The sequence below is a fragment of the Leptodactylus fuscus genome, chromosome 6 (assembly GCF_031893055.1).
Source record: "Leptodactylus fuscus isolate aLepFus1 chromosome 6, aLepFus1.hap2, whole genome shotgun sequence".
Classification (NCBI taxonomy): domain Eukaryota; kingdom Metazoa; phylum Chordata; class Amphibia; order Anura; family Leptodactylidae; genus Leptodactylus; species Leptodactylus fuscus.
Window position 1 is genome coordinate 156,364,156 of NC_134270.1, and position 26,350 is coordinate 156,390,505.

At 42.9% G+C, this 26,350-nt stretch overlaps 1 protein-coding gene across 1 annotated transcript; it reads left to right on the plus strand.

Annotated features, from left to right (window-relative positions):
* Positions 1-1,035: 1,035 nt before the first annotated feature.
* Positions 1,036-26,350, plus strand: LOC142210102 (NXPE family member 4-like). The gene is made up of 8 exons (XM_075279130.1): positions 1,036-1,074; positions 1,511-1,903; positions 3,267-3,300; positions 13,467-13,564; positions 15,891-16,582; positions 23,612-23,676; positions 24,436-24,651; positions 25,827-26,350. The coding sequence occupies exons 1-8, from the start codon at positions 1,036-1,038 to the stop codon at positions 26,348-26,350; spliced, it is 2,061 nt and encodes a 686-aa protein (XP_075135231.1).

Sequence of the window (26,350 nt, forward strand, 5' to 3'; positions counted from 1 at the left end):
GAGTCCGGTGAGACTTTATTGCTCCTGTTTTGTTCATGTGGCTGGAGGTAAGCCACATGTATAGTTAGGTTATCCGTTCCGTTCAGTTAGTTGCTCAGACGAGTAGGTTATTTTTTTATTTTTGTTTTTGCTTGAAGTTAAAGGGGTTCTATCACTGGGAAAAGTCATTTTTAACTAATCACATCCTTGCATAGCCTTTAGAAATGCTATTTCACACTTACCTTTAGTATGTAGATTGCCTCAGTGGTTTCTGAATAAGTCCGTTTTTATTCATATGCTAATGAGCCTCCAGCCAGCACAGGAAGTTCCCAGCAGCCTCCTCTCTCCTATTATCTTCTATGTGTGTGAGGCAAACAGGAAGCTGAGTCATCATCATCATCAGCAGCAGCAGCAGCAGCAGCCTCCATAGGAAAACAACAGGATAGGAGTGCACGATGTATCGTGCACCAGTCTAATTAGCATATGAATAAAAACCGACTTATTCAGAAGCCACTGAGGCAATCTACATACTAAAGGTAGGTGTGGAATAGACTTTCTAAAGGCTATGCAAAGATGTGATTAGTTAAAAATGACTTTTCCTAGTGATAGAGCCCCTTTAAGGCTTTGTTTTGTTTTGCTCATTTTGTGCCTGAAGTCAAGGTTTATGTATTTTTCTGTTTTTTTCCTGAATAAACCAGTTTGCTACATATTTTGCGCTCCTGTCTTGACTGTTTGAGTCCACACCACTGCTTCTATCGAGCTAGAGGATATGGGCAAACCCAAGTTAAATAGTCTTAAAGAGACACATACACAATTTTTTTTTCTTTCCTATGTCCTGGGTGAAAGCTGCAGGAGAGATTAAAAAGGAAACCCCCAGCATAGAGGACTTTGTAAAACAGTTTGGGCAGGTCATCCTACAGCAGCAGCAGACTCAGGCACAGCAGCCAAAAAGCCCTGATGGAAGCCAAAAGGCAACAGCAGCAAGCTCAGTAACAGGAGAACTTGAGGCTTATGGAGATGCTGACACAGCTCATCAAGGCTTTGGTTGACCAGAGAATGACAGGAGAGTGTACTGGTGCAAAAGAGTCCCAGAGGGTACAGACCGCTGCCCGAGCTGCCATGCAGAGTTCACTGCAAAAGATGACATCCACAGACAACGTGAAGGCATATCTGTGAGTTTATGAGCGAGTGGGCAAGCAGGAGAAGTTGCCAAGGGATCAGTGGGCTGATGTAGTGGCACCCTTTCTCACTGGGAATCTCAAAAGGCCTACTATGATCTATGTGAACAGGAGGGTAAGGAATACTCTAATTTGAGAGGTGAGATCTTGGCACGTCTTAATGTGAACATTCACATACTTGCTGGAAAAGTGCACCACTGGACTTTCTCTGAGAGTCTCCCACCCCAATCCCAGTTGCATGACCTGGTGTATCTGGTCAAAAAATGACTTCAGCCTAAGGAGGCCACTCCAGCACAGATGATGGAGAGAGAGGTACTGATAGTGGTATTAGATCGCTTCCACCTACGACTCAGCGCTGGGTTGGACAAGCGGGACCTACAACGGCTGAGCAGCTGGTGTGTTCAGTGGAATGGTACCGAGCCACCGAGGAGCTACTGCAGACATCTCCCAGATCTGTTACCCCTAAGACTGGTAAGACTGTACCGACTACTGTAGGGGTAAGGAAGGTTGTAGTGGGAGAATGCTCAGAGGGGAAACAGGCACCTGGGACTGTGAACTTTAAACCCAGGTTTCAGAATGGAGAGCCATACCATCTCAGATGTTGGCGGTGCGATGAACTGGGTCACATTGCTGAATACTATCCCCTAATGACTGAGCCCATGGACTGCAGCAACTCTAGGCAGGTGTCCCTGTTTGCTCAACCCACTTGTTCAGCAAAAACTGCATCTGAACCACAAATGTGTACTGTAACTATAGCATTGTGGAGAGGGAATGCTTAGCCATTAAATGGGCCCTGGAATCACTAAGGTACTACCTCCTGGGCCAACACTTTAAGCTAGTCATTGATCATTCCCCACTAACAGATGTGCCACACTAAGAAGAGAAAATCCAGAGTCACCAAATGGTTTCTGACCCCGCAAAACTTTAAGTTCACTGTGGAACACAGGGCAGGCAAGCTGCAGGGAAATGCTGATACTCTATCCAGGACCCATTGTATGTGGGTCAAAATTATCCGTCCCTACAGGTCTGAGCAAGGGGGGGGGGCGTATGTGAGAAGGTGACAGGAAGAGGGCTGGAGTCCAGATACATCAGCCCCAGGTTTCTGACATATGTGTGGTCCAGGATGGATCTAGCATAGGCCTCAGCCCAGGTGTAGATCCTTGGCTCATTACTGGGCCAGAAAAAGGCTGCAGATCCATACAGTTCCATGGAGTGAAAGGAGGTGGGTGGTTCTGTCCTGTAACCCTGAGTCCGGTGAGACAATATTGCGCTTGTTTTGTTTGTGTGGCTGGAAGTAAGCCACATGTATAGTTAGGTTATCAGTTCTGTTCAGTTAGTTGCTCAAGCAGGTTTTTTTTTTTTTTGCCTGAAGTTAAGGCTGTATTTTGTATTGCTCATTTTGTGCCTGAAGTCAAGATTTATTTATTTTCATGTTTTTTTTTTCTCTAAATAAACCGTTTTGCTGCATATATTGTGTTCCTATCTTGACTGTTTGGGTCCGCACCACTGCTTCTACCAAGCTAACTTCGCCACAATATATACACGTATATAACACAACTATATTGTAAAGTTTGTTAAAACATCAAATTAAGAATTGAACTCTTGGCTAGACAGCGAAGCCTCCATTTTTAAAAACTGGTTTGCAAAATATTATCAAGCTTTTTATTGCCGTTGACACCCACTATTTTTTTATGATCTCTCAGTACGTAGCCTACATTTCTCAATGATTCAATTGTTATCAGAGTGTTGATAACAGCAGCATATGAGAAGGCAGAAACAAGGTAAGGAACTCATTTCACAAGCATAAAACATTTTTTACCCATAAATTAGAACAAAATTGAGAAGAAAAACTTGAACGAAAGAGAAAGGAGTCGGTTAAGCATCAGATACAAAGCGGAACAGATTTTTATGAGGTCTCAAAAATGAGGATTTAACAGAAGCAAAAATAGCAGACATGAGAGCACACAAAATGTTGTGATTGTGGAGATGAAAAAAATGTTTTGGAAAAATTTTTTTTTATTTTTTTCAAAGTTTTGTTAATTTGATTTTTGATTCAAAGATGAATGATAATCTATACATTGACAACATAATAATTGTATTTTCTTACAGGAATTTCAGTTTTTTGCAGGCTTTGGTATTTCAGGTAATATAAGTGCTCTGGATTTCTTCTTGGTTCAGCTGTAGGGATTTACATTTGACATCACATAAATAAGACCACAGAGGGGCTGAGACCTAAGAGACCAGCTAGGCACAACAATGTAAATTTGTGTTATCAGTTGTGATATTTAGAGATGAGAATTGGTTGCAAATTTTTGGAATTTGCAGAGAAACCTGTCCATTTATAGGTTTAAGCAAAAGATTGAAAAGCTGTGAACTTGTATCGATAGTCAAGTTTCAGATAATAGGAACATAGTGAAGTGTTTTAAGGTCATTATTGTTGGTATAGAAAAAAATTCTTACATAGCTCACATGCAGGGTTTTTGGTGTGATACATGATATATTTTACTTGTAATATTTTGATGACTTTTTCACTTTTTGTGGAACTTGATTTAGGTGATCTACTAAGGCAGCGCAGGGGCTCAGTGGTTAGAACTGTCTGTCTGCATGGAGTTTGTATGTTCCTCCCGTGTTTGCATGGGTTTCCTCCAGGTTCTCCATTTTCCTCCCACATGCCAAAAATATAATCATAGGTAAATTCTACCTATCAAACAATTGACCCTTGTGTGTGTTGGGTATGAGCGTCTGTATGGCAGCCACTAACTCCCAAAATCCACAAGTCTCTCTGTGCTTTGAGTCTCTGTGAGAAAAGTGCTTTACAAAAGTTTGTAATTGTCATACCAGGGTCCAAAAAAAGGAGCATGGATAATATGAGTGCAGTTTATTAACATGCTCCTTTTCTTAGATGGCCCAGTGATAGCAGCCACATTTACCTATTGCATTTACAACACAGCCAAGCCTAATTTTCATATATCATATATTGTGAGAGATCCACATTAGATAATGTCAACATGTAATTCTTGTGCATGTTTTTGTACATTTTAGAATAACACTATAGTCTTTAAAAAATATTAAATTCAAAATTTTTAAAAGTAGGTCAATGAACTGTTGTAACCTTGATTAAACGATGTAAAGCAACCAATAAACTGTGAACTGGAAGATCTTGAAATCTTCCCAAGGATTCTCACGATGCATAAGAATGAAAGAGTGCCATTACAAACTCCTGTCCAGATGGTACAGGACCCCGGACTAGCTTCACCATAGGGGTCTCTCAGATGATGAGACCTGCTGGCGATGTTTCACAGAAGTGGGGAATTATCTCCACATATGGTGGACATGTCCTCTTGTACCCTTCTAGAAGAGCATCAAAGATCGCATCCAGAGGATTACACAGAAACCTCTGGACCTCACCCCTGAAATCTTATTTTTAGCCCTGCCAAATGACACCTACTCCCCACACAAGGATGATATAACCACTCAATTACTAGCAGCAGCCAATTACTCATCCCTCACTTCTGGCGTCAACAGATCACCCCACCAATCTCACTATGGGAATCGAAAGTCCAAGAGCTTGCGCGCTTCGAGTAGCTGGTCGCCTGGTCTGATAGGCGAATCGAACAGTTTTGCAAAACCTGGGCCCCATGGTTAAAGTCATGAACTACCCTTCCTCTGGACTTGTTGCATTTCGGAGAATGTTCTACACTGTGTAGAGGAACCTCCCAGAGCAATAACCAATGGCTACACTGCTGAGGACGCAATGGTTGGTCGAATGCTGGCTGTACCCCTTGTCCCAACAGATCCCCTCCTTACCCTCCTTACCCCCCCTTTTTCTCACTTCCCTCATCTATTCTTATTACCCCTCCTATCCCCTACCTAGCTTACTCCATAATACTACGGCAGTTCACGAATTTGAGGATTCACATATGTAATGCATTAATATGTTTTTGGGTAGGCTGCCATTATGCTTATGTCGGCTGCTAGTTTACAGTTGATTGAATTTCCTGTACCCCTACCCTTTTCTTTGTTCTGTATCCCCATAAAATTAATTTGAAAAATCAATAAAACTTGTTGAATTTTTTTAAAAAAACTGTCAACTGAACAAGAGCATCTGGTACCTAACTATCTGCAGTGAATGGCCACTTACTGGGGTAGCTGTAGAAAGAACAAATAACAGATACTGGGATATGTAATATGTAATTATATACTTATGTATATACTTGGTCCCAGTCTGTAACATATATATATATATATATATATATATATATGTATGTATATATATATTACAAATGAATTGGAGCAACTAATAATGAAAACAATTGTTTTAAAGACAACAGATATAGTAAAAAAAAAAAATTATATATATATATTATATATACCGTATTTTTCGGACTATAAGACGCACTTTTTTCCCCCCAAATTTCGGAGGAAAATGAGGGTGCGTCTTATAGTCTGAATGTGGATTTGCAGCATGGCCGCGCTACTGCCACCGCTGGTTTTCTTTAGCGGCAGTAGCGCGGCAATCCGCAGGCCCCGGCAGCTAAGACAGTCCCCGGCATCTGCTGTAATAGACCAGCGGATGCCGGGGAGTGTCTTAGCTGCCAGGGCCTGCAGATTCCCGCGTTACTGCCACCGCTGGTTTTCTTCAGCGTCAGGAGTGTGACAATACTGCAGGCCCCGATAGCTAAGACACTCCCTGGCATCCGCCGGTCTATTACAGCAGATGCCGGGGACTGTCTTAGCTGCCGGGGCCTGCGGATTGCCGCGCTACTGCCGCTGAAGAAAACCAGCGGTGGCAGTAGCACGGCCATGCTGCAAACCCACTGCTCCTCCGCAGGTCCCGACAGTTAGTTAGCCCCCCCCCGGCCTCATACCTTTAGTGATGCAGGCCGGCTCCTGCACGGCGAGGCCGCAGGAGCCGGCCTGTTCCGATGACAGCCGGGAGCCTAATGAAGGCTCCCAGGCCTGTCATAGATATATATTACTATCGCGGCTGGTCTATGACCCTCCGCGATAGTAATGTATAGAATCTCTCATAGACGGCAATACACTTGTATTGCCGTCTATGGGACTTGCAATCAAATGATTGCAGGTTCAAACCCCCTAGGCGGGGGATATTAAAATAGTAAAAAAAAAAAAAAAAAACTTAAAAAAAATATAATAAAAAATAAAATAAATAAAAGTTCACCTCCTTTCCCTAGAATACATATAAAAGTATAACATTACTGTGAAACATATACATTAGGTATCCCTGTGTCTGAAAATGCCCGGTCTACACCTGGCCCCACAAAAAAAACGCCCTATACATCCCCGTACAGCTGCAGGGTCACCTGTCAATGTGGCCTTGCAGCTGTTCCAAAACTACAACTCCCATATATTAAATATTTTACCATTTTTTGCCTGAAAATTTTTTTTCCCTATTTTTCTCCTCTAAAACCTGGGTGCGTCTTATAGTCCGAAAAATACGGTATATAATTTTTTTTTTTACTATATCTGTTGTCTTTAAAACAATTGTTTTCATTATTAGTTGCTCCAATTCATTTGTAATATTAGGGAGAAATTAGAAAAAACATCAATACCTTTTATTTACCATATGAGCGGTTAGTCATGTGTTCCGCGATGTTAAATACACCACGCATGCGCGAATTATGCATGAGCACTCAGTCACGTGCTCCGTAATGGTAATCATACCACGCATATGCATATCACGTATGAGCACTTAGCTATGCGCTTCATAATGCTAAATATACCACGCATGCGCAAGTCACGTATGTGCTTCAACTTGGAGCGCATTGCTGTGTAGTTTTAATACTTTGCGCATATATGCGCTCCAACCTGGAACGCACCATCCGGAAACACTCCAAGGAATGTAGGGAACTAAACGAGCTCCACTATATTTAAACCTAGGAGCACAAGGCATACAATTTGTATACATCTTCCGGACTGACCGAGCTTTGTGTGAAGGCAAGACTCTCTATGTTCCTCCTTTTTTGCTGTAGTTGAAAACTGGGGATTACTGGAAGCCACATTGATATAAATAACAACACAATGATGCATGCTAACAATCAGCGTCTGATATGCAAGGGCTTTCTATCATGAGATTGAGATGATTTGGCACATTTACTTGTTATTATGTTTATATAGATTTGTGACTATTTATATTTTGAATGACTGATGAGATTTATTACAGTAATTTTTAAAGGAAATTTGAGGTTTTATTTATTGATTGGACTGTAGAATGTATCAAAATAATATAATATGTATTTTAAATGATAAGGTTGGTATATGAGATTTATTTTACTATCGTTTTATAAATTATGTATTTTTATTTTTTTAATTCATTGTATATTTTAACTTAGGCCTAAGTGCTTTTCTGGCCAAAAAACCGTTGAAGTGAATACTTGTTTTATCTATTTTCTAATTAGTTACACACTTGAGAAAGGGCAGGTGTGCCCGAAACGCGGTGATTTTTTAGCGTTGTGCATCATTGTCTTATTCAATAAAATCCTGTTGTGACCTGAGAGCGCCGTCTTTCCATTTCATTGAATTCCCATAAACATTCATGGGTTTTCAAACTGCCATGTGAGGATCATTCCTAAAACGGCGATCACACAGCCACTGTCATATGAATGGCTTCAATGGGCAAAGATGGCCATTTTTCATAGATGTTACAGTGTACACTGTACATCACTGTTGTGTACATAAGGCCTAAGTTGTTAGGATCAAACCTTTTGAACCCCTCAGAAGTAACTGCGCCCCTACAACCAGTTCCAAAAACATCTGGTATTCCTTTTAATTGCAAGTACCTTAAAAAGGGCTTGATCATTGTCAGTCGGTGTCTGAGATTACAAGATGATAATTTCCTTGATCTACTGTATTATTACTACAAGTCTATAAAATTTTTCTGAGGATGTCCAATAATATGAAGGACATTATGAATAAAAGTTTCTTGGTAATCTTCCAGGGAAAAACAAGTGTAACCAGATGGTTATGATGACACGTTTGGAAAGTTTGACAGATATGAACACCCTCCTCTATTTCAACATCAATTCTATACTGTGGTTTGCAAATATCACTATTTCTTCCCATTAAAAACAAAACAAAACACAGTTTTCGTACAGATTCCATAAGGTCTAAACTACTTGACTAGATTAGAAGCTCCTTAGCCTAAGGAGAGCCTAGGAAAACAGAGTTTGGACTAAATGTGTCAAGGAAACCAGAGGCTTAAAGCGTAGCTAAACATGATACCTAACTTTAGATTTCCTAGTAGTTAGAGATGAGCGAATAGTGAAATATTCAATATTTGATATTCGTTTCGAATAGCCCCTCAATATTTGACTATTCCAACAAATATTGAACCCCATTATAGTCTATGGGGAAAAATGCTTTATTTCAGGGGAAAGCAACACTTCGACTCAGGAGAGTCACCAAGTCCACAATGACACCTCAGCAAATGATGACAACACCTCTGGAATGCAATTGGGACAGCAGGGGAAGCATGCCTGGGGGCCTGTATTACGCCACTGTCTAGTCGGGATCCCTGTCAGCTTGCATCTGACATGCAGCAGGGTTCAGCACACAGTCAGCTCTGCTACATATGACATGCAGCAGGGTTCAGCACAGTCAGCTCTGCTACATCTGAGGGTGTAGTAGAGCTCAGCGTGCGCTCAACACTGCTACATTTCAGGTATAGCAGAGTTGTGCACTCAACACTGCTACATCTGAGATCGGACCACAATGGAGACTGCTGTGGACCGATCTTAGACTCCGCCTCCTCCAGCAGAACTAGCGTTGATTGGCCGAATGCTGTACATTGTATGGCATTCGGCCAATCAACGCTGGTCAATGCATTCCTATGAGAAAAAGTCAGCTCCCGCATATCGCAAGCTGACAAGGATCCCGACGAGATAGAGCCCCAAAGAGCTGTTTGAGTAACATTCCCACCTAAATAAAGGTAATCCATAGCTAACCCTGCCAGTAAATCTATCCCTGTCTCACAGTCACATAGTTCACAGTCTCATATGACCCGGATCTGAAATTGACTATTCGTATAAAGTGGAGGTCACCTGATTTAGCCAGCCAATTAATTTTTCCAATTTTTTTTCGATTCCTACGTTGTCGTAGTTCCTGTCCCACCCTCCCCAGTTATTGGTGCAAAAAAAGCGCCAGGGAAGGTGGGAGGGGGATACGAATTTTTAGTGTGTTTTCCTCGTGGTATTCGATTGTAATCGAATATCTCGAGCAGCCTCATATTCGATCGAATATCAATTCGATCGAACGCCGATCGCTCATTTCTACTAGTAGTATGTCTTAACAAATATTGGCTTCTTACTGTGAGATCCTGTGCTTCTTTATTCTTTTCTTTGATTCTCTTTTGAGAGATGAAATCTCTACACTGATTTCACTAGGTCTTGTGTAAAACGTGGGGAAGCTGAGGCTGGGGCAGCCACTTCAAACTGCTCCATCTTAGGGATTTTATAACATAGAATAGTTATTCTGGTGTCATGAGCGCTGAGATGAGACTTTGAGCTTTCATATGGTACCAGGATCACACACTACAACCAGAATAATTTCCAGAGATATTGGTAAAAAAACATTGTCAGGACTGGAAGCAGCTGCAGCTACAAATAAGTAGCGATTGAGAGGGGAAGTGCCACAAAAGTACAGTTTTTACACATTCTGGCTTTTACATGCAGATTTTTAATTATATGTCTACATATAACAGTACTCGCTCACTGTTGTTCTCACTGATATATATATATATATATATATATATATATATATATATATATATATATATATATTTGAGTCACACTGCAAAATTTGCTATTTCCCAGCCTAAACCCAGACATGAGACTGTGACTCCTTCTATCATAGTGACCTTTGACGCTGGGAATTGCTGTCTCATCGCAGCTCCATTGTATACTATCTACATTATGGGACAGTGAAGCTGTTGGCTTGCAGGGACCCCCAGTATTATCAATCACTATGATGCAGAGAGTCCAGATCTTTGACAGAGTTCAGGCCAAGAAATATGGCTGTTGTACAGATCAGATTTTCAGGTCTGCATTTGTGTGTATTTATGGTGGCTTAGGCTCCATGCACATGAACTAGTATGCCATCTGATGCTTCCATGATGGGGCATCCAATGGTCTATACCATTCAGATCAAAATAGAGCCGGTGCTATTCTACTCCATGTTATCAGAGTAGAACAAATTTCACTATAGATGCAAGTACATCACGGAATGCACTTTTATGTCACTCCATGTGTCAACTGTGTGCATTCCGTTGCAAAATCGGCCCCACCTCAAATGGTACACTGATTTGTGTGCATGGGGACTAAGTGGCTCTGCCCAAGGTGCCTCCTTTATGTTTCTGCACTGTAGGTGTCTTCCAAGGGTCACCCGTCATTGTCTGTTTGAGATCCCTGCATTGTCTGTCTCTATACACGCTGGATGACGGCTGTGTAATACAGCCAGCACCTGTGGCTAACTGGCACCGCCATATTTGTCCAATTGCCACCCTCTGGAACATCATCGGAGGCCCATGATCAGTTGCTATGACAGCTGGGAGCCTATTGCAATAAATTAGTATTATAGTGTATAGTATCCCTTCAAGATCCCTAGCGGGTCTGATCATAAAATTAAAAGCAGAAAAATATAGTATAAAATGAAATATAAAAATAAATAGACACTAATAAACATAAACACACATATCTCCACGCTCAAAAATGCCAGAACTATTTTTAAAAATTTCCCATATGGTGAATGGCGTAGTGGAGAAAAAAAATCTAACTCGTCAAATGGAGATTTTTTTTTTTTCCAACACTTTGTCACCAAAATTTTTTTTAATAAGTGATCAAACCATCAGACCTTCCCCCAAATGGCATAATTAAAAACGTCATCTAGAGATGACTAACAGACTAGAGATGAGCAAACAGTAAAATGTTCGAGATTCGATATTTGTTTCGAATAGCCGCTCAATATTCGACTATTCGATTGAATATCGAACCCCATTATAGTCTATGGGAGAAAATGCTTCACTACAAGGGATCCTACTATTCGACTCAGGAGGGTCACCAAGTCCACTAAGACACCCCAGGAAATGATGCCAACACCCTGGAAAGCAACTGGGACAGCAGGGGAAGCATGTCTGGGGGCATCCAGGGGTGAACCTGCTCCTTTTGCCGCCCGAGGCGAAGTACAGAAAGCTGCCCCGGAGGGGGGCGGAGCGGGGGCGTGGCTTAGCCGAGGGGACAGGCCGACTGGAAGGGGGCGGGGCTTAGCACCGTTCGCCGGCAGAGAGCAGGCCCGGAGACTGCCTGCGCTCTGCCTGAGCGTGAGGGGAGGCTGCTGTAGCAGCGCTGCGCCAGTGGCCTCCCCAAACCACCACTCCGTGCTAAGCCAGTCCAGGATAGCTTGTCCTGGACTGGCTTAGGTTAGCAAAAATGCCGCCCTCCCTGAGGCCCTGGCATAGTGCCGCCTGAAGCGCTTGCTTCAGGTCGCCTCATGGGAGGTGCGGCACTGGGGGCATCAATACCTTTATTATGTCGGGATCCCCTGTCAGCTTGCGATATGCCGGAGCTGACTTTTTCGCATAGGAATGCATTGACCAGCGTTGATTGGCCATTCTACAGGATTCGGTCAATCAACGCTGGTTCTGCCTGAGGAGGCGGAGTCTAAAATCGGTCCACAGCAGTTTCCATTCTGGTCCGATTTTAGACTTCGCCTCCTCAGGCAGAACCAGCGTTGATTGGCCGAATGCCCATACACTGGCCAATCAACGCGGGTCAATGCATTTCTATAGTGAGATATAGCAGAGCCCGTGCGGTTAGCCCGGCTACTACAGACACCGGAGATGAAAGAGCTCTGCACTACACCCAACCATCCCTCCAGCTACTCCTCCTGTACTAACACGACTAGCTCAGCTTGGCTATTCCTTAGTACTACTAACACGCTCAGCTGGGCTATTACACTAAGGAATAGCCGAGCGTGTCAGTAGAACTAAGGAATATCCAACTGAGTGTGTAGGAGAGCTGGCAGATATGCAGCAGACTAACACGCTCAGCTTGACTATTCCTTAGTACTACTAACACGCTCAGATCATCTATTACACTAAGGAATAGCCGAGCTGAGCGTGTTAGTAGTACTAAGGAATAGCCAAGCTGAGCTAGTCGTGTTAGTACAGGAGGAGTAGCTGGAGGGATGGTTGGGTGTAGTGCAGAGCTCTTTCATCTCCGGTGCCTGGAGTAGCCGGGCTAACCGCACGGGCTCTGCTATATCTCACTATAGAAATGCATTGACCCGCGTTGATTGGCCAGTGTACGGGCATTCGACCAATCAACGCTGGCCAATGCATTCCTATGGGAAAAAGTCAGCTCACGCATATCGCAAGCTGACAGGGATCCCGACAAGATAGAGCCCCAAAGAGCTAGGTGAGTGACATTCCCCCCTAAATAAAGGTTATCCCTAGCTAACCCTGCCTGTAGATCTGTCCCTGTCTCACATTCATATAGTTCACAGTCCCAAATTAGTCGAATGGTAAATCCACCATTCGTCTAAATTGGAGGTTATCTGTTTCCGGCCGCCAATTCCGTTTTCCTTTTTTCTTTCACTGCCTACGTTGTCGTAGTTCCTGTCCCACCTCCCCTGCACTGTTATTGGTGCACAAAACACGCCAGGGAAGATGGGAGGGGAATCGAATTTTTAGTAAGTTCGCCACCTGGTGTTCGATTGGAATCGAACACCTCGAACGGCCTGATATTCGATCGAATATCAATTTGATCAAACGCCGTTTGCTCATCTCTAATCATAACCAGTTCCATACATGTAAATATGATAAAGCTACAGGTATCAGAACATGGCGACACGAAAATGTTTTTCTATTTTGAAAAAGTATCAAAACATTACAAATACTATATAAATTTGATATTGCCGTGATCGTACTAACCCCCAGAATAAAGGTGATATGCCATTTTTACCATATAGTAAACTCCACAAAAATTAAACTCATATGAAATTTGTGCAAATGGATTATTTTACAATTCTACCTCAATCTGAATTTTTTTCAGCTCCCGATTACATTGTACAGGATATTTGATGGTGCCATTACAAATTACATACAATAAATCTTTATGCGCAAAAATGAAAATTGACTCGGTCTATTAGGGGTTAAACCTGGGATGAATGTTTTTGCTTAACTTTTTTTGTACTGTAATTCATTTCCATATAGATTATAGGAAATAACATGCTTAGATCATCCAAGTAAGTTATTTCCTCCAGAAACTGACTGCAGTCCTTTCTTTTCTTTCTCAGGTCTAATGTCCCTCACAATGTCATTCAAGAATTTTCTAGCTTTGGCTGTTACGTTCTTCTTCCTTGTAAGCTTTGCCATTCATAAACACTTTAAGAAGGTATGTATTTACAGTCTCATGTAGGAAGAAATGGGGAGTCAGTGCTCCAGGTCTAGTGAACTTAGAGGTGAAGCACCTGCCGATAATGTTTATAGCATGATATATTGACAGGCTTCCTTATAAAGTGTTTTCCTTGAACACAACCATATATTACATTACAGACAATTACTTGTTAAATATTTTTGCAAATATAACTGAAGAAAAATTTTCCAGAGTTTCTCCAATCAGGCATCTTTTTTCTTGTGGATAGACAGGACCAAGAATGCAGGAATTTTTTATGGTCTGGTACAAGTCCGAAACCCAGCCATGAATACCTAAGGCCACATTTTTCCCAGATTCATATCAATGTATTCATAGATACAACTTCCCCCTTGGAAGTTAGATACATCACACCAATGCTGGGTCTTGTCTGTCATAACATGGGCACATAGTTCATGTTATTAAATTATATACTTAATTTCTAGGGAAAAAAAATAATTTTGTGCCCTATTTAATTGATGTTGTAGCTGTTGTGAACTTCAGTAATATTTGCATTATTCTGGGTCATGTTCACATTTAGTCTCTCTTGGGAGCTGAAACCAGTTTATCATTATAGTTCAGGGTCTTGACCATTTCCCTGACATTAGTGATAGATTTTTTATCTATGCCCCTGGCAGTACTTGTCATCATTAAAGGGGTTGTCCCATCACAAGGATCCTATCTATACTGCTTGTTAATGTGAATTTAAGACTTTACCTAAATACACTGCTTCAGCAAAACTGTTTTGTTTGTCCACTATCTTACTTTATTCATTTCTCTGTTGACACAGCCCTGACTTATCTGGTCAAAAGTCAAGTGATGTATCTGCTGCTCTCAGGGGGGGAGGGAGGAGGGGCTAAGTGCACGGGAGCGAGCCTGGAGGGGGGGGTAGTTTATACTTTGGGGGGGGGGGGGGAGGGGCCGCCAATACAGACCCGGCGTCCGCTGTAATAGAGAGGCGGATGCCAGGGAGTGTAGATGCCGCCACAGGTGCCTGCGACATCGCTACGCTCCTGCCCTGCATGAAGCCAGCAGCGGCAAAAGCGATTCTGCTATTCCGGAGGGGAGGGGGGGAGGAGGAGCGGAATAGCAGCATCGCTCCTGCCGCTGCTGGCTTCATGTAGGGCAGGAGCGTAGCGATGTTGCAGGCACCTGTGCCTGCGTCTACACTCCCCGGCATGCGCCTCTCTATTACAGCGGATGCCGGGTCTGTATAGCATTGTGAAGGCTGTACGTCCAATGCACACGCAGGGCCAGCGGCATAGAAGCGACGACTTCTCGCCGCTGGCTTTGCATATGTAACCCCGCCCACCAATGACGCAACAAAACCCGAAGAAAGAAGAATTTACAGCATCAAAGACTGGTGAGTATGTGACATGGGAATACCCCTTTAATAACTCAGCTCACCATTAGCCTCTCAATTGTGATCATGATATCTGAAAGGCAAGTTAGTGAGAGCGGGTTTCCTTGGACCCCAAAACTAACCCCATCTACCCCTGAAACAAGATTACAGGAGCCATTCAATTGCTGTTGCAGCAGGAAGCCTTGTGAAGGCCTGCTACTGTAATGTTCCTATTAAGCCCTGCCAGCACACTAAAGTATTGCAGTATATTGTATAAGTGATCAAATGACGGCATCTAATTGTCCCTTAGAATAACTATCAATTAAAAAGAAAGGGGTTATTCCAATAAAAGTATGTATCCTCTGTCTAGAATAAAGGATAAATACTTGATTAATGGGTGTCTGACTAATGAAACTAGCGAGAACAGAGATCCTTTTCCCCAGCTGTGCATTCAGCCTGACCACAACCTGACTGAATGTGGCTGTGTGCGAAAAATACAGCACTCAGCTATCCCACGTGCTCCCATTGAAGTGAATAATAGCGTCAGATATAGGCGAGTGCTTTACTTTGAAGCATCAATGTGAATGGAAATGTCCTCCTCCACTAGACATGCCTACATTCTGCCTCGCTGCAGTCAGGTTAAATGCATAGTGAGGAAAAAGCCCCCCCTTCCTGTTCTTGGGATCAGCAGTCAGATCCAATTGCAGATTTTTTTCTAATTTCACCCCATTCTGAATTTGTTTTTCAGCTTTTGAGTACATGATACAGAGTATTAAAAGGGAACCATCATGATGTACAATTTGTCCTACAAAATATAAATCTCCACATAACTCCATGAACAGAAAAATAAAAAATGTTTGCCGAATAAATTTTTACAATGACTCAATAAAATGTTTTTGGACATAGATATAAATGTAGTGGATACATAACCTACTGTACCTGAATCTAAAATGCTCTACTTTTCAGCAATTCAGGCCTGAAGTTCCCACAAAATTGTCAACGGAAATGATCCGACAAGTGTTCGATATCCAAATATTAGCAGATAAAATCATCAATGAGATTGATCAAAGGATTCCCAAGACAAACATCACTGATATATCACATACAAGTAGTGCAATACATAGCAGGGTCTACTTAAAAAATCCAAAGGACAGCTATTGTGTTGGAGACCATCTAACTGTTCAGGTGGATATGTACGATTATTGGGGGAAGAAGAAAACCTACGGAGGAGACTTTTTACGAGCAAGGATATACACACCAGAGCTTGAAGCAGGGTCTTCGGGAAGGATTGAGGATTTGTATAATGGTTCCTATCATGTCCATTTCATATTATTCTGGGAAGGTAAAGTTAACATTGAAGTTCTTCTAATGCACCCAAGTGAAGGAGCCTCAGCCTTGTGGAAATATAGAAATAGATGGCATGGCTATTTAGACCATATGGGCAAGTTTGTAAAAGGAAAGGTACAAAAGGAGGTCATGTGTGGATACAACCTGGATATAAGGCAAGAACTATGTGAATATAAAGATGTACAAGATGAAGAATATTATTATTGTATTAAGCCTCCGAATTTTAGTTGTGATGATCTCTTGGAAGAAAAAATCTCATGGAGATATGGCAAGACATTTTTCACTACAGTTGAGAAGAGCTTACTTGACAAGTAAGTGCATTACTTCAGAAACTTGGTTTCTTGTTCAGCTGATAAGGGTTAGACATGCCACCTTGATACACCCTAGAAGTCCAATGAATATTGTTTTTGGTCGCATAGAATTTTGTTCTATATATATAGAACCATTTCTTGTGCAATTTTTATTAACATGACCCTCAGGTTTAGGATTGTATAGCTATGGCCACATTTTGAGAAAATGTTAGTAAATTCAGGAATTTGACTTTATAAACTTACATCCATGTTGTACAAAAATATTCATAAAGGACACCCACAAACAATGACACATAATTCTTCAATACTTTCAGCACTTACTTCTAGGGTTTTTAGGCAACAAACCCAGGAGTTCCAGGCAGGATCCAGCACCCGGCCATTATCCTCTCCAGTGTTCACTGTTAGTCACCTGTACTATGGAGGCTTGCAGACTAGATGTTACGGTTCTGTGTGTGTATATATATATATATATATATATATATATATATATATATATATATTTTTTTTTTTTTTTTTTTTTTTAAACGACAGAACCGCTAGTCTGCAAGACACTGCAGTGAAGTCCACAGGCCCAGATAGGTGGCTGTAAGTCTGACCCGCAGGTATTGCTATGCGCCAGAACGGGAACCTGCGGGACCCAATCCTAACACTAGATCATTATATTAATAAAGCCAGCCCTCATAGAAGAAGCAACTACTTGTGAACATGAGTGGCCAAGCGCTGATTCTGATCATGTGACCTAGGATCTTAACCAGCCTGGAACTCCTGACTTTATCCCCTAAAAAGTTGAGAGGAAATAAGTACTCATAGACCCCTGGAGAATCCCTATACAGAAAGCTAATGCTAATGCTAATACCGATACTAATGGATTGTCATACAGTGGAGAACACTGTATAAACTAAGCCCCCAAAAAACCTAAACCCCCAAAACTATTATATTTCTTGTTACAACCCCCCAAATAAATTAATACATTATGTTTTTCTTTACAGTAGAGATGAGCGAACAGTAAAATATTCAATATTCGTTATTCGTTTCGAATAGCCACTCAATATTTGAATCCCATTATAGTCTATGGGGGAAAATGCTTTGTTTCAGGGGATCCCACCATTCGACTCAGGAGGGTCACCAAATCCACTATGACACTTCAGCAAATTATGCCAACGCCTCTGCAATGCAACTGGGACAGAAGGGGAAGCATGCCTGTGGGCATCTAACAAGCCCAACTCACTGTTTTACCCCAACATCACAGCCTAACAACTACACACTTTTCACACTCAAAAAAACCTCTATCAAAGTGGGAAAAAACCTGGAAACCTTCTTTCTTCCCCAAATGGATGGACAGAAACCTAAATTTAAGCTAAAGAAACATTAACAAGCACCCCTTTAAATCACATTGTCCATGACAACAACAGATGGAATAGGCAATGGGAAATCCATCAGTACCCACCCTGAACTGTCATTTTGGATGTGTGTGTGTGTGTGTGTGTGTGTGTGTGTGTGTGTGTGTGTGTGTGTGTGTGTGATGTGGTAAGACCCTCCAAAATCACTTTTATGGCCCTTAACGTGAGCCCTTCCAAATTAAGTTACAGGCCCTTAAGCTGAGCTACCAGGAGATTGAGGCCCTTCAGGTGACTTCAGACTTCTACCTGCAGAGTTTTAGGCCCTTTGGGTGAGCTGAGCCTTGCACCAGCAGAGTGTTAGCCCCTTAAAAATTCTTAGCCCCTAAAACGGTGGTTCCAGAACCATCACTCTCATTGTGTTGGATTGATGCAGTGGATTGGACTGAGGACCCAGACATTGACCTTGATTTTGATTGTGAAATTGATAACATTTTGGCATCAAGTCCTGGGGGTAACATTTATTTAGAGGACCACAAAGGTGGAGAATTGGCTGAAACCACTACTACCAGTAATGGTCCTCTAATATGGGAATCTACATTACCTCTACAGGGTTCTGATCAGGTGTTAATAGTCCAAACAACATGCTCCAGTAGTTTAGATGTAGATCAGAAACCCATTTTTCTTCCAACACCAGATTTAACCAAGCTTCATCATCATCATCATCATCATCATCATCATCATCATCATCATCCTGCTGAGATGGAGCTACTAAAGGAAACCTTGCCTTCAAAGGCATGTTCTGGAGCTGCGACTGAGCCAAATCTAAACACAGAGTCCTTTGGAACTGAATAAAACTCACCATCACTGTTTTAGGCCCTTTGGGTGCGTTGAGCCTTGCACCAGCACGTGTCCCGTAACATCAATTGAGGCTGGGACCAGGCGCAAACTCTGGCGGCCTGCCTTGTCTCCCCGCCCAATATTCCTGGCAGGAGTGCTGAAACACCACCCTCCTCCTTCTCCTCCGCCGTTGAATCGACCCCAGCTACTGGCGTGGGGAGACGTCAGCAGGCCGTGCTGAAGCTCATCAGCTTGGGGGACAGACAGCACAGTGCCTCCGAGGTCAGGGATGCCATCCTGGATGGGATGGCAATGTTTTTTGCCCCGCTGCACCTTGCCCCAGGTGCAGGTTGGCGTATGTGATAATGGCCGGAACCTGGTAGCAGATCTGGAGCTCGCCAGACTCAAACATGGTCCACACATGGCCCACATTTTCAAATTACTGGTGCAACGGTTTCTAACAACATACCCCAATTTACCCAAGCTACTGGTTAAAGTGCGGCGCTTGTGCGCTACCACTTTGGCAAGTCAACAGTACCTGGTGCTAGCCTCAATGCACTCCAGCAATGCCTACATCTACCTGAAGCACCTGCTGTTGTGTGAGGTCACCACACTCTGAAACCCTAGATACTGTATGTTGAGCAGGGTGTGTGAGCAGCAGAGACCTTTGATGGAGTTCCATCTATAAAACCCAAGGGTTCATCAAAGTCAGCTCCCTCAGTTTCTGCACCATGAGTTTCCATGGGTGGAAGACTTATGTGAAATCCTATTCCATCCTTTCCACTGGACAAGAAACATTAGCATGCACAATTGCTAATATGACAGCTGCGTGCAGGGTACAACGAAGACCAGGCCCGAGCACCAGGAACAGGTGTTACAATGGCTAGAGGATAATGCTTCCAGCTTCTTTTCCAGCAGCCGGTCAGCCACTACCTGCAGTCGTGTTCATACCCAAGAATCTGCCCCTCCTTCCTCCCAACATGCTCAATCTTCCCAACAGAGTCATCCCACCCTTGCCCCCTCCCAGGATCTCTTTTCAGGTCCTTTTACTGTCTCTTCCTCTGTTGAACCACTTCCCGAATCCCAGGAGCTACCAGACGACTTTGTGTGTACTGATGCCCAAACACTGGAGCATTTGCCATCACCTGGCAATTTTGTGGTTGTGGACCCACAACCAGCATTTTCTGTCCTCAGTAATGATGATGATGATGAGACACAGTTGCCATCAGGGCATGCTGTTGTCATGTGTGGTTTGCAGTAAGAGGAGAGTGAGCAATTGGAAGAGGAGTTGGTGGATGATGAGGCCACCGACCATAAAAGGACAGGGGTGATGTATAGCGGGGAAAGCAGTGTAGATGTGGAGGCAAGCTAAGAAGGAAAAAAGGTGGCTACAAGCAAAGGGATGTCCAGAGGCACCAAGGTCAAAGATTTTCCGTGTACTAGCCACTCATGCAAAACTCACCCATGTTGCCAGACTAATTCCTCCAACAGGCTAACAACTGCCATCCGGTCCACATCCACCAGGGGCACACTCTCCAAGGTCTGGGACACGTTAATAGCACCCCCTGGCCAAACTACCGCCACTGAGGGGCCTAGTGTCACCAGGAGGGACAAGTATAGGCGCATGTTGCGGGAATATCTGGCCGACCCCAACTCTGTTATTTCCGATCCCACTACGCCCTACATTTAGTGGGTCTCCAAGTTGGATTTCTGGCTGGAACTTGCGCTCTACGCATTGGAGGTCCTTTCCTGCCTTGACGCCAGCGTGCTATCGGAAAATGTCTTCAGCGCAGCCGGTGGCATCATCACGGATAAGCACAGCCAGCTGTCAGCTGTCAGTGCTGACCGGCTGACGCTGATCAAAATGAGCAGCCACTGGATAGACCCATCATTTTCATTTCCAGGAATGTCAAGCACCCTGACATGAAGTTTGATGTGTGTACTCACCCTCTACAATTCTTCCTCCTCCTCATACAGCGTTGCACAATTCTGCTCCTACTAGCTTCAATTCACACTAATGCCCCAAACTCTTCTGGTTCAAGGCTCAATCCACCCTGATTCCCCCAACTGTGCTGGTTAGAAGCTCATTATAAGTCATGCCAAGTAATACACTGGCACACATGGCTGACTTCATGTTACGTTGCTTTTCAAGAGAAACTGAGGTGCCTAATGTCACCAGTTACATGACAAATTTAGTGTGGTTTGCACACTTTGCAAGTCTAAACTGAGTAGGGGCTCTGAAAAGAGCAACCTTACCACCTTTTGCGTGCGCTGTCATTTGGAAGGCAAGCCCTGGACTCCCTGGTGGGAGAGAGCAAACGCAGGACAATCATCACCCGGCGTTGTTGACACTGCCTCTTCCACTGTTTACACCAGCCTGGACACCTACACATCTGTGTCTGACACATTGGGGAGTTCACCCTCATCCACCCTTTTGGCCTGCACCATAATGCGCCTCTTTCCAGCCACTCCCCATCTCCCAGGCGTTTCATTGCAGGCAGAAGTACAGCGCAAGCCACCCACATGCCCAAGCCTTTAACGGCCTCATCTAAAAACTGCTGGCCCTGGAGATGTTGGCGTTTATGCTTCTGGATACCCAGGTCTTCCATCAGCAGATGGCAGCTGGGGCACCTCCCTATGCTGGGCCTAGCCGTTACTACTTCTCTTGGTGTGCTGTCCCCGTCTTGCGCCTGCACGTGTCCCATAACATCATTCGGGCCCAGAGTTCCGCGCTTTGCTGCAAGGTCCACTTGACCACCGACGCATCGACAAGCGCTGCGGTCAGGGATGCTGCTTATCCTTAATGACAGGCCAGGTGAATGTAGTGGAGTCTGGGCCTGGGGTGCAAACAGGGGTGGCCTATCTCCTCTCCCAGCCCAAAATTCATGGCAGGGGTTATCTGAAAGCCTTCTGCGCTGCAACCTCCAGCCCAGCTACAAGCTGGAAACGCTGTAACACTGGCGTGGGGAGATGTCAGCAGGACATGCTGAAGCTCATCAGCTTGGGGGAAAGACAGCACACTGCCTCCGAGGTCGGGGATGCCATTCTGGATGATATGGCAATATGGTTTTCCCCGCTGCACCTGGGCCCAGGCATGTTTGCCTATGTGATAATGGCCGGAACCTGTTAGCAGATCTGGATTGACAAAAAATTGGATTGAGCTGATATAGCCTGAATGAATTTCTGGGTCTCCCACTTAGCTTTAGGGGGTAGACCCTTAAAAATTGGATTGAGCTGATATAGCCTGACTGAAATTCTGTCTCTCCCACCTAGGTTTTGGGGTTACACACCGTGAAAAACTGGATTGAGCAGACATAGCCTGACTAAATTTCTATCTCTCCCACCTAGGTTTTGGGGTTACACACCGTGAAAAACTGGATTGAGCGGACATATCCGACTGAATTTCTGTCTCTCCCACCTAGGGTTTGGGGTTATACACTGTGAACAACTGGATTGAGCGGACATAGCCTGACTGAATTTTGGTGTCTCCCACCTAGGTTTTGGGGGTTCATACCCTGGATATCTGGATTGAGCGTACATAGCCGGACTGAATTTCAGTGTCTCCCACCTAGGTTTTGGGGGTACACACCCTGGATATCTGGATTGAGCGTACATAGCCTGACCTCATTGCTCTGTATCCTTGTTTTCGGGTTACACAGCCTGAAAAGCTGGTTTGCATGTATATAGCAAGAAGTAACTGCTATGGATTGCTATTTTGTTGTGGCCCCCCCTAAATAAAAGCTGTTTGTCTGGTATATAGCAAGAAGTAACTGCTGTGGATGCCTGCTATTTTGTGTGCGGACGCCCAAAATAAAAGCTGTTTGACAGGTGTATAAGCAAGAAGTAACTGCTGTGGATGCCTGCTATGCTATCGACACCCAGCACCTCTCAGATACTCTACAGTCCTCTCTGTCCCCTATCTCCTCAATCTCCTGTCCCAATCTGGCCACCAGTCACTATAATGAAACCCTTAAAAATGCATTGGATGAGGTGGCTCCCCCCTCTACTCGTAAAGTCCCACATAGGAGGCAGCAACCCTGGCACACGCCACAGACACGATTTCTTACAAGACAGAGTCAAAATAACTAGTGAACCTGTGTGTGCTGATGTCCTGTATATAGGAAGCCCAGGACCTGCCCCAGACTTGATTGGCAGACAGGCTGTCAATAACACAGGCAAGAATAAGATCAACTATTGATGGACAGAGGGAAACAAGGTGCAAGAGATGGGTGTGGTGGAAATTCAATTACACAGGAGAGGAAATAGGACAGTATTTACACAGAACAACAAAAAACTCTAAGAAAAGAATCAAACTGAACACGCCTCCTGTGCCGCAGTATGAAGTGTGCAAAGACATAAACAGGCAGAGATGTTACAGTACCATTCAGGAGACAAATCCCTGATCTGAGAGTTGAGCTGATGGTACAACCCACATCTTAGGAACCTCCAGTTTTGGAAAGGGAGGAGACAGTGAGTCTTTTCCTCCTTGTGTTAGGCAGAAGTAGAAGTGTCAGGAAGGTTGTGCTCCATGAGTCACTGGTGGAGCAAACTAGAGTCCCTGGTTAGATGGGCCAAGTAAGCTAGAAGGCAACCATGGTGTTGTTCTGCAGTCAGGAGATGGGAGTAATCCTTACTCATGTTGAGGCGCAACCACAGACCTCAGTAGTGTTCTGAAAATCCCTGGAAGACTAAGATAGTTTAAAGCGTAACTAATATTTTTCCATAAATTCGTAGTGCAGGTGACTTTGTGATATGAATAGATATATACATATAAGAAAATGGAAGTGGGGCATAAGAGCTCTTTTCTCTAAATTCCTTTAAAAATTATAATTTCTTTTATGTTGATTTCCAGATCCAATGTCAGAGTCAAAATTCCAACCGATTTTCCTCCTATTAATGTATTACGCTGCAGCCAGGGTAAGTACAACTCCAGCAACGTGTACACATTTGGGAGCCAAAATACATGCAAAAAATTTCTCAAAATGGTTATATATATATATATATATATATATATATATATATATATATATATATATATATATATATGTAAAAGTGAACCCATGGATTTCAAACCCCTTCCAACTATTTGGAAGGTTGGAGAGACTGGTCAGAAGCTCAGAATGAGCTTACATCGCATACAATTAGACAACAAAGAATGGACCTTCCCGAGCCAAAACATTTCTGCCAGGAAGATCATAATATCACCAATGACATGAAAATTTTTATTTTAAGAGGGAATTTTAAATCAAGGAAACGGAGACGGATTTATGAGTACAAGGCCATGACCTAATTTAACACTCTGAAGAATGGAATGAATGTCTCACAGGGGTTCATGTCATTCTATACAAATCACTGAACTAAGACAACCATAAAGATAAGAACCTGGGAACTGTGAATTGTTTACATGTATATACTAATAAGCCTTTTCCCCCCACCCTCCTGAAATCCTATCCCTATGTGTCCTGTTGTACATAAATATTCAGCCTTCAGAAATTGTTTTTAGATATATCTGAAGAAGAAGCTGGGAGCTTTGAAATATTATATTCTGTCATCATTATGAGTTAGCCATTAAAAAAGGTATCACCTACTGAAGACTTTCAAGTTTTTTGTTTTTACTAATCTTCATGGTAATTGATTCTGATCACAGATTATTGACCAGTGATTTTATCTTTACAGGCAATACTCCCATTAAGGAAAAATGCAAAATTGGAATGAAGCTGAATTATCCCAGTGGATATGCCATGAAGAATGTATGGTATCCACACGGATGTAGCCTGCTGACATATGAAAGTCTAGTAGACCTGAACAAATGTCTGAAGGAAAGGTTTATTCACTTGTTTGGGGACTCGACTATAAGACAGTATTTCTACTACATGGAGAATAAAATCAAAAGTGAGTTCTGGTTGTAACAAAAGAGTAAAAATCACCATCTTGAATTCTAAAATGTCATAAATGGAGTTTGGCAACAGAACCCAGCTTGTCAACCCAGCCACATGGATAGGTTAGGGTCACCTAAATCTAATTCTACGCCAGCAAGGAGCTATGTGGAGTTCTGTTTAGGCTCATGGGTCTGGGCAGATGAGCCTAATGCACATCATTATAAAGTATATGCAAACTCCGGCAGGTGGAAAATATTTCCTGATATTTACTCAGAGCTGTCGTAGACTGTACAGACTGTGGCATCTGAGGGGTTAATGGGTGAGATTGTTGCCTCATCCATTAGAGCAGGCACTGCAGCATAATGTTTAATTGGTTGTCAAGTATAGAACTATAACCTTCAGCAGGTCCTAAGGACCTGGTGCTACTGGGGGTTGTAGTTCTCAGATGGTCTGGGAAGAGTAAAAGCCTTGTCAAACTACATGGTATAAAGTCCCCTTTACTGCCCCCTCAGTATACTGGGTCCTTTATTGGCCCCATTCAGTAATTGCTCCCTTTAGTGGCCACCATACAGCAATTACACCTTTACAGGCCCCCATACATTAAGTGTACCCCGTACATATACTAGCTGCTGTATTACAGCAGTTGGGTAGGTTTTCTTGGGTGAGAGTGGGGACTCTTCACTGGATAACCCCTTTAAAGGGTTGTTCCATTTATCTGCTATTGATGATCTTTCCTTGGCATGTCAATTTACTGTCCATTACTGTCATTCTATGATGAAGAAAACAACGGACATTAACTACAGTACTGTGAATGACCCCTTACTCTTAAAACAATACAATATTTTATCTTTTGTAAAAGGGGCTTTTAAGTTCCCCCAATGTGACTGTTGTTGTAAATACTCCCATTTCATTACAATGACAATTGTGGTCTCTGCTCTGTAATACTCCTTGGAAATACATGAAGGACAAGTGGGAATTACCATTCCACTCAGGTTAGTAACAAACTCCAATAATACAGAGAAATCCTCTTTTTTTTAAAACATGGATATGTTAGATATTGAAAGTTTTTTTCAGCATTTACAGTAAGTACAAGTAACTGAATGATATCTATAGTGTATGCTGTATATACAAGTGTATAGTAAACATGGAAGTAAATAAAGTAATAACTATGTATCTGCTTTTATACAGCACTGAAACCCGTCTATAACCAACAAGGTTATTGGTTTCGTCTCAATATAGTCAACAATATGACACTTTCTTGGATGGGGCACACCTTACCTTTTAATAGCTTCTCGTATACACCAAGGAAAGATGAACGCACTGTTGCTCAGAAAATCGACTTAATAATGGCTAATAACAGAACCGCCATCGTACTGAACATCGGAATACATTTGAGATGCTACCCCGTCTATTACTTCATCAGGAGACTTTATAATATACGCCGCGCCATAGAGCGTCTGTTATTCAGAAGTCCAGAAGCTAAAGTCATTATTAAGACTGAGAATACCAGCGCCATGGATAAGAATTACGAAGGTTTCAGTGACTTCCATGCATCTATACATTACATTATCATGGAAATTATCTTCAAGGACCTCAACGTTGGCTTTGTTAATGGCTGGGATATGACCAATGCATTTGATACAAATGATTTTCATCCTCCAGAGAAGGTTATTGGGAATGAGGTCAAAATGGTGATGACCTATATATGTTAA

Excerpts from the sequence above, each read along its gene's own strand:
- LOC142210102 (XM_075279130.1), top strand. The coding sequence starts at position 1,036 with ATGACAGGAGAGTGTACTGGTGCAAAAGAGTCCCAGAGG. Across the intron at positions 13,565-15,890 it reads TTCATAAACACTTTAAGAAG|CAATTCAGGCCTGAAGTTCC; the intron begins GTATGTATTTAC and ends TCTACTTTTCAG. Across the intron at positions 23,677-24,435 it reads TGTATTACGCTGCAGCCAGG|GCAATACTCCCATTAAGGAA; the intron begins GTAAGTACAACT and ends TTATCTTTACAG.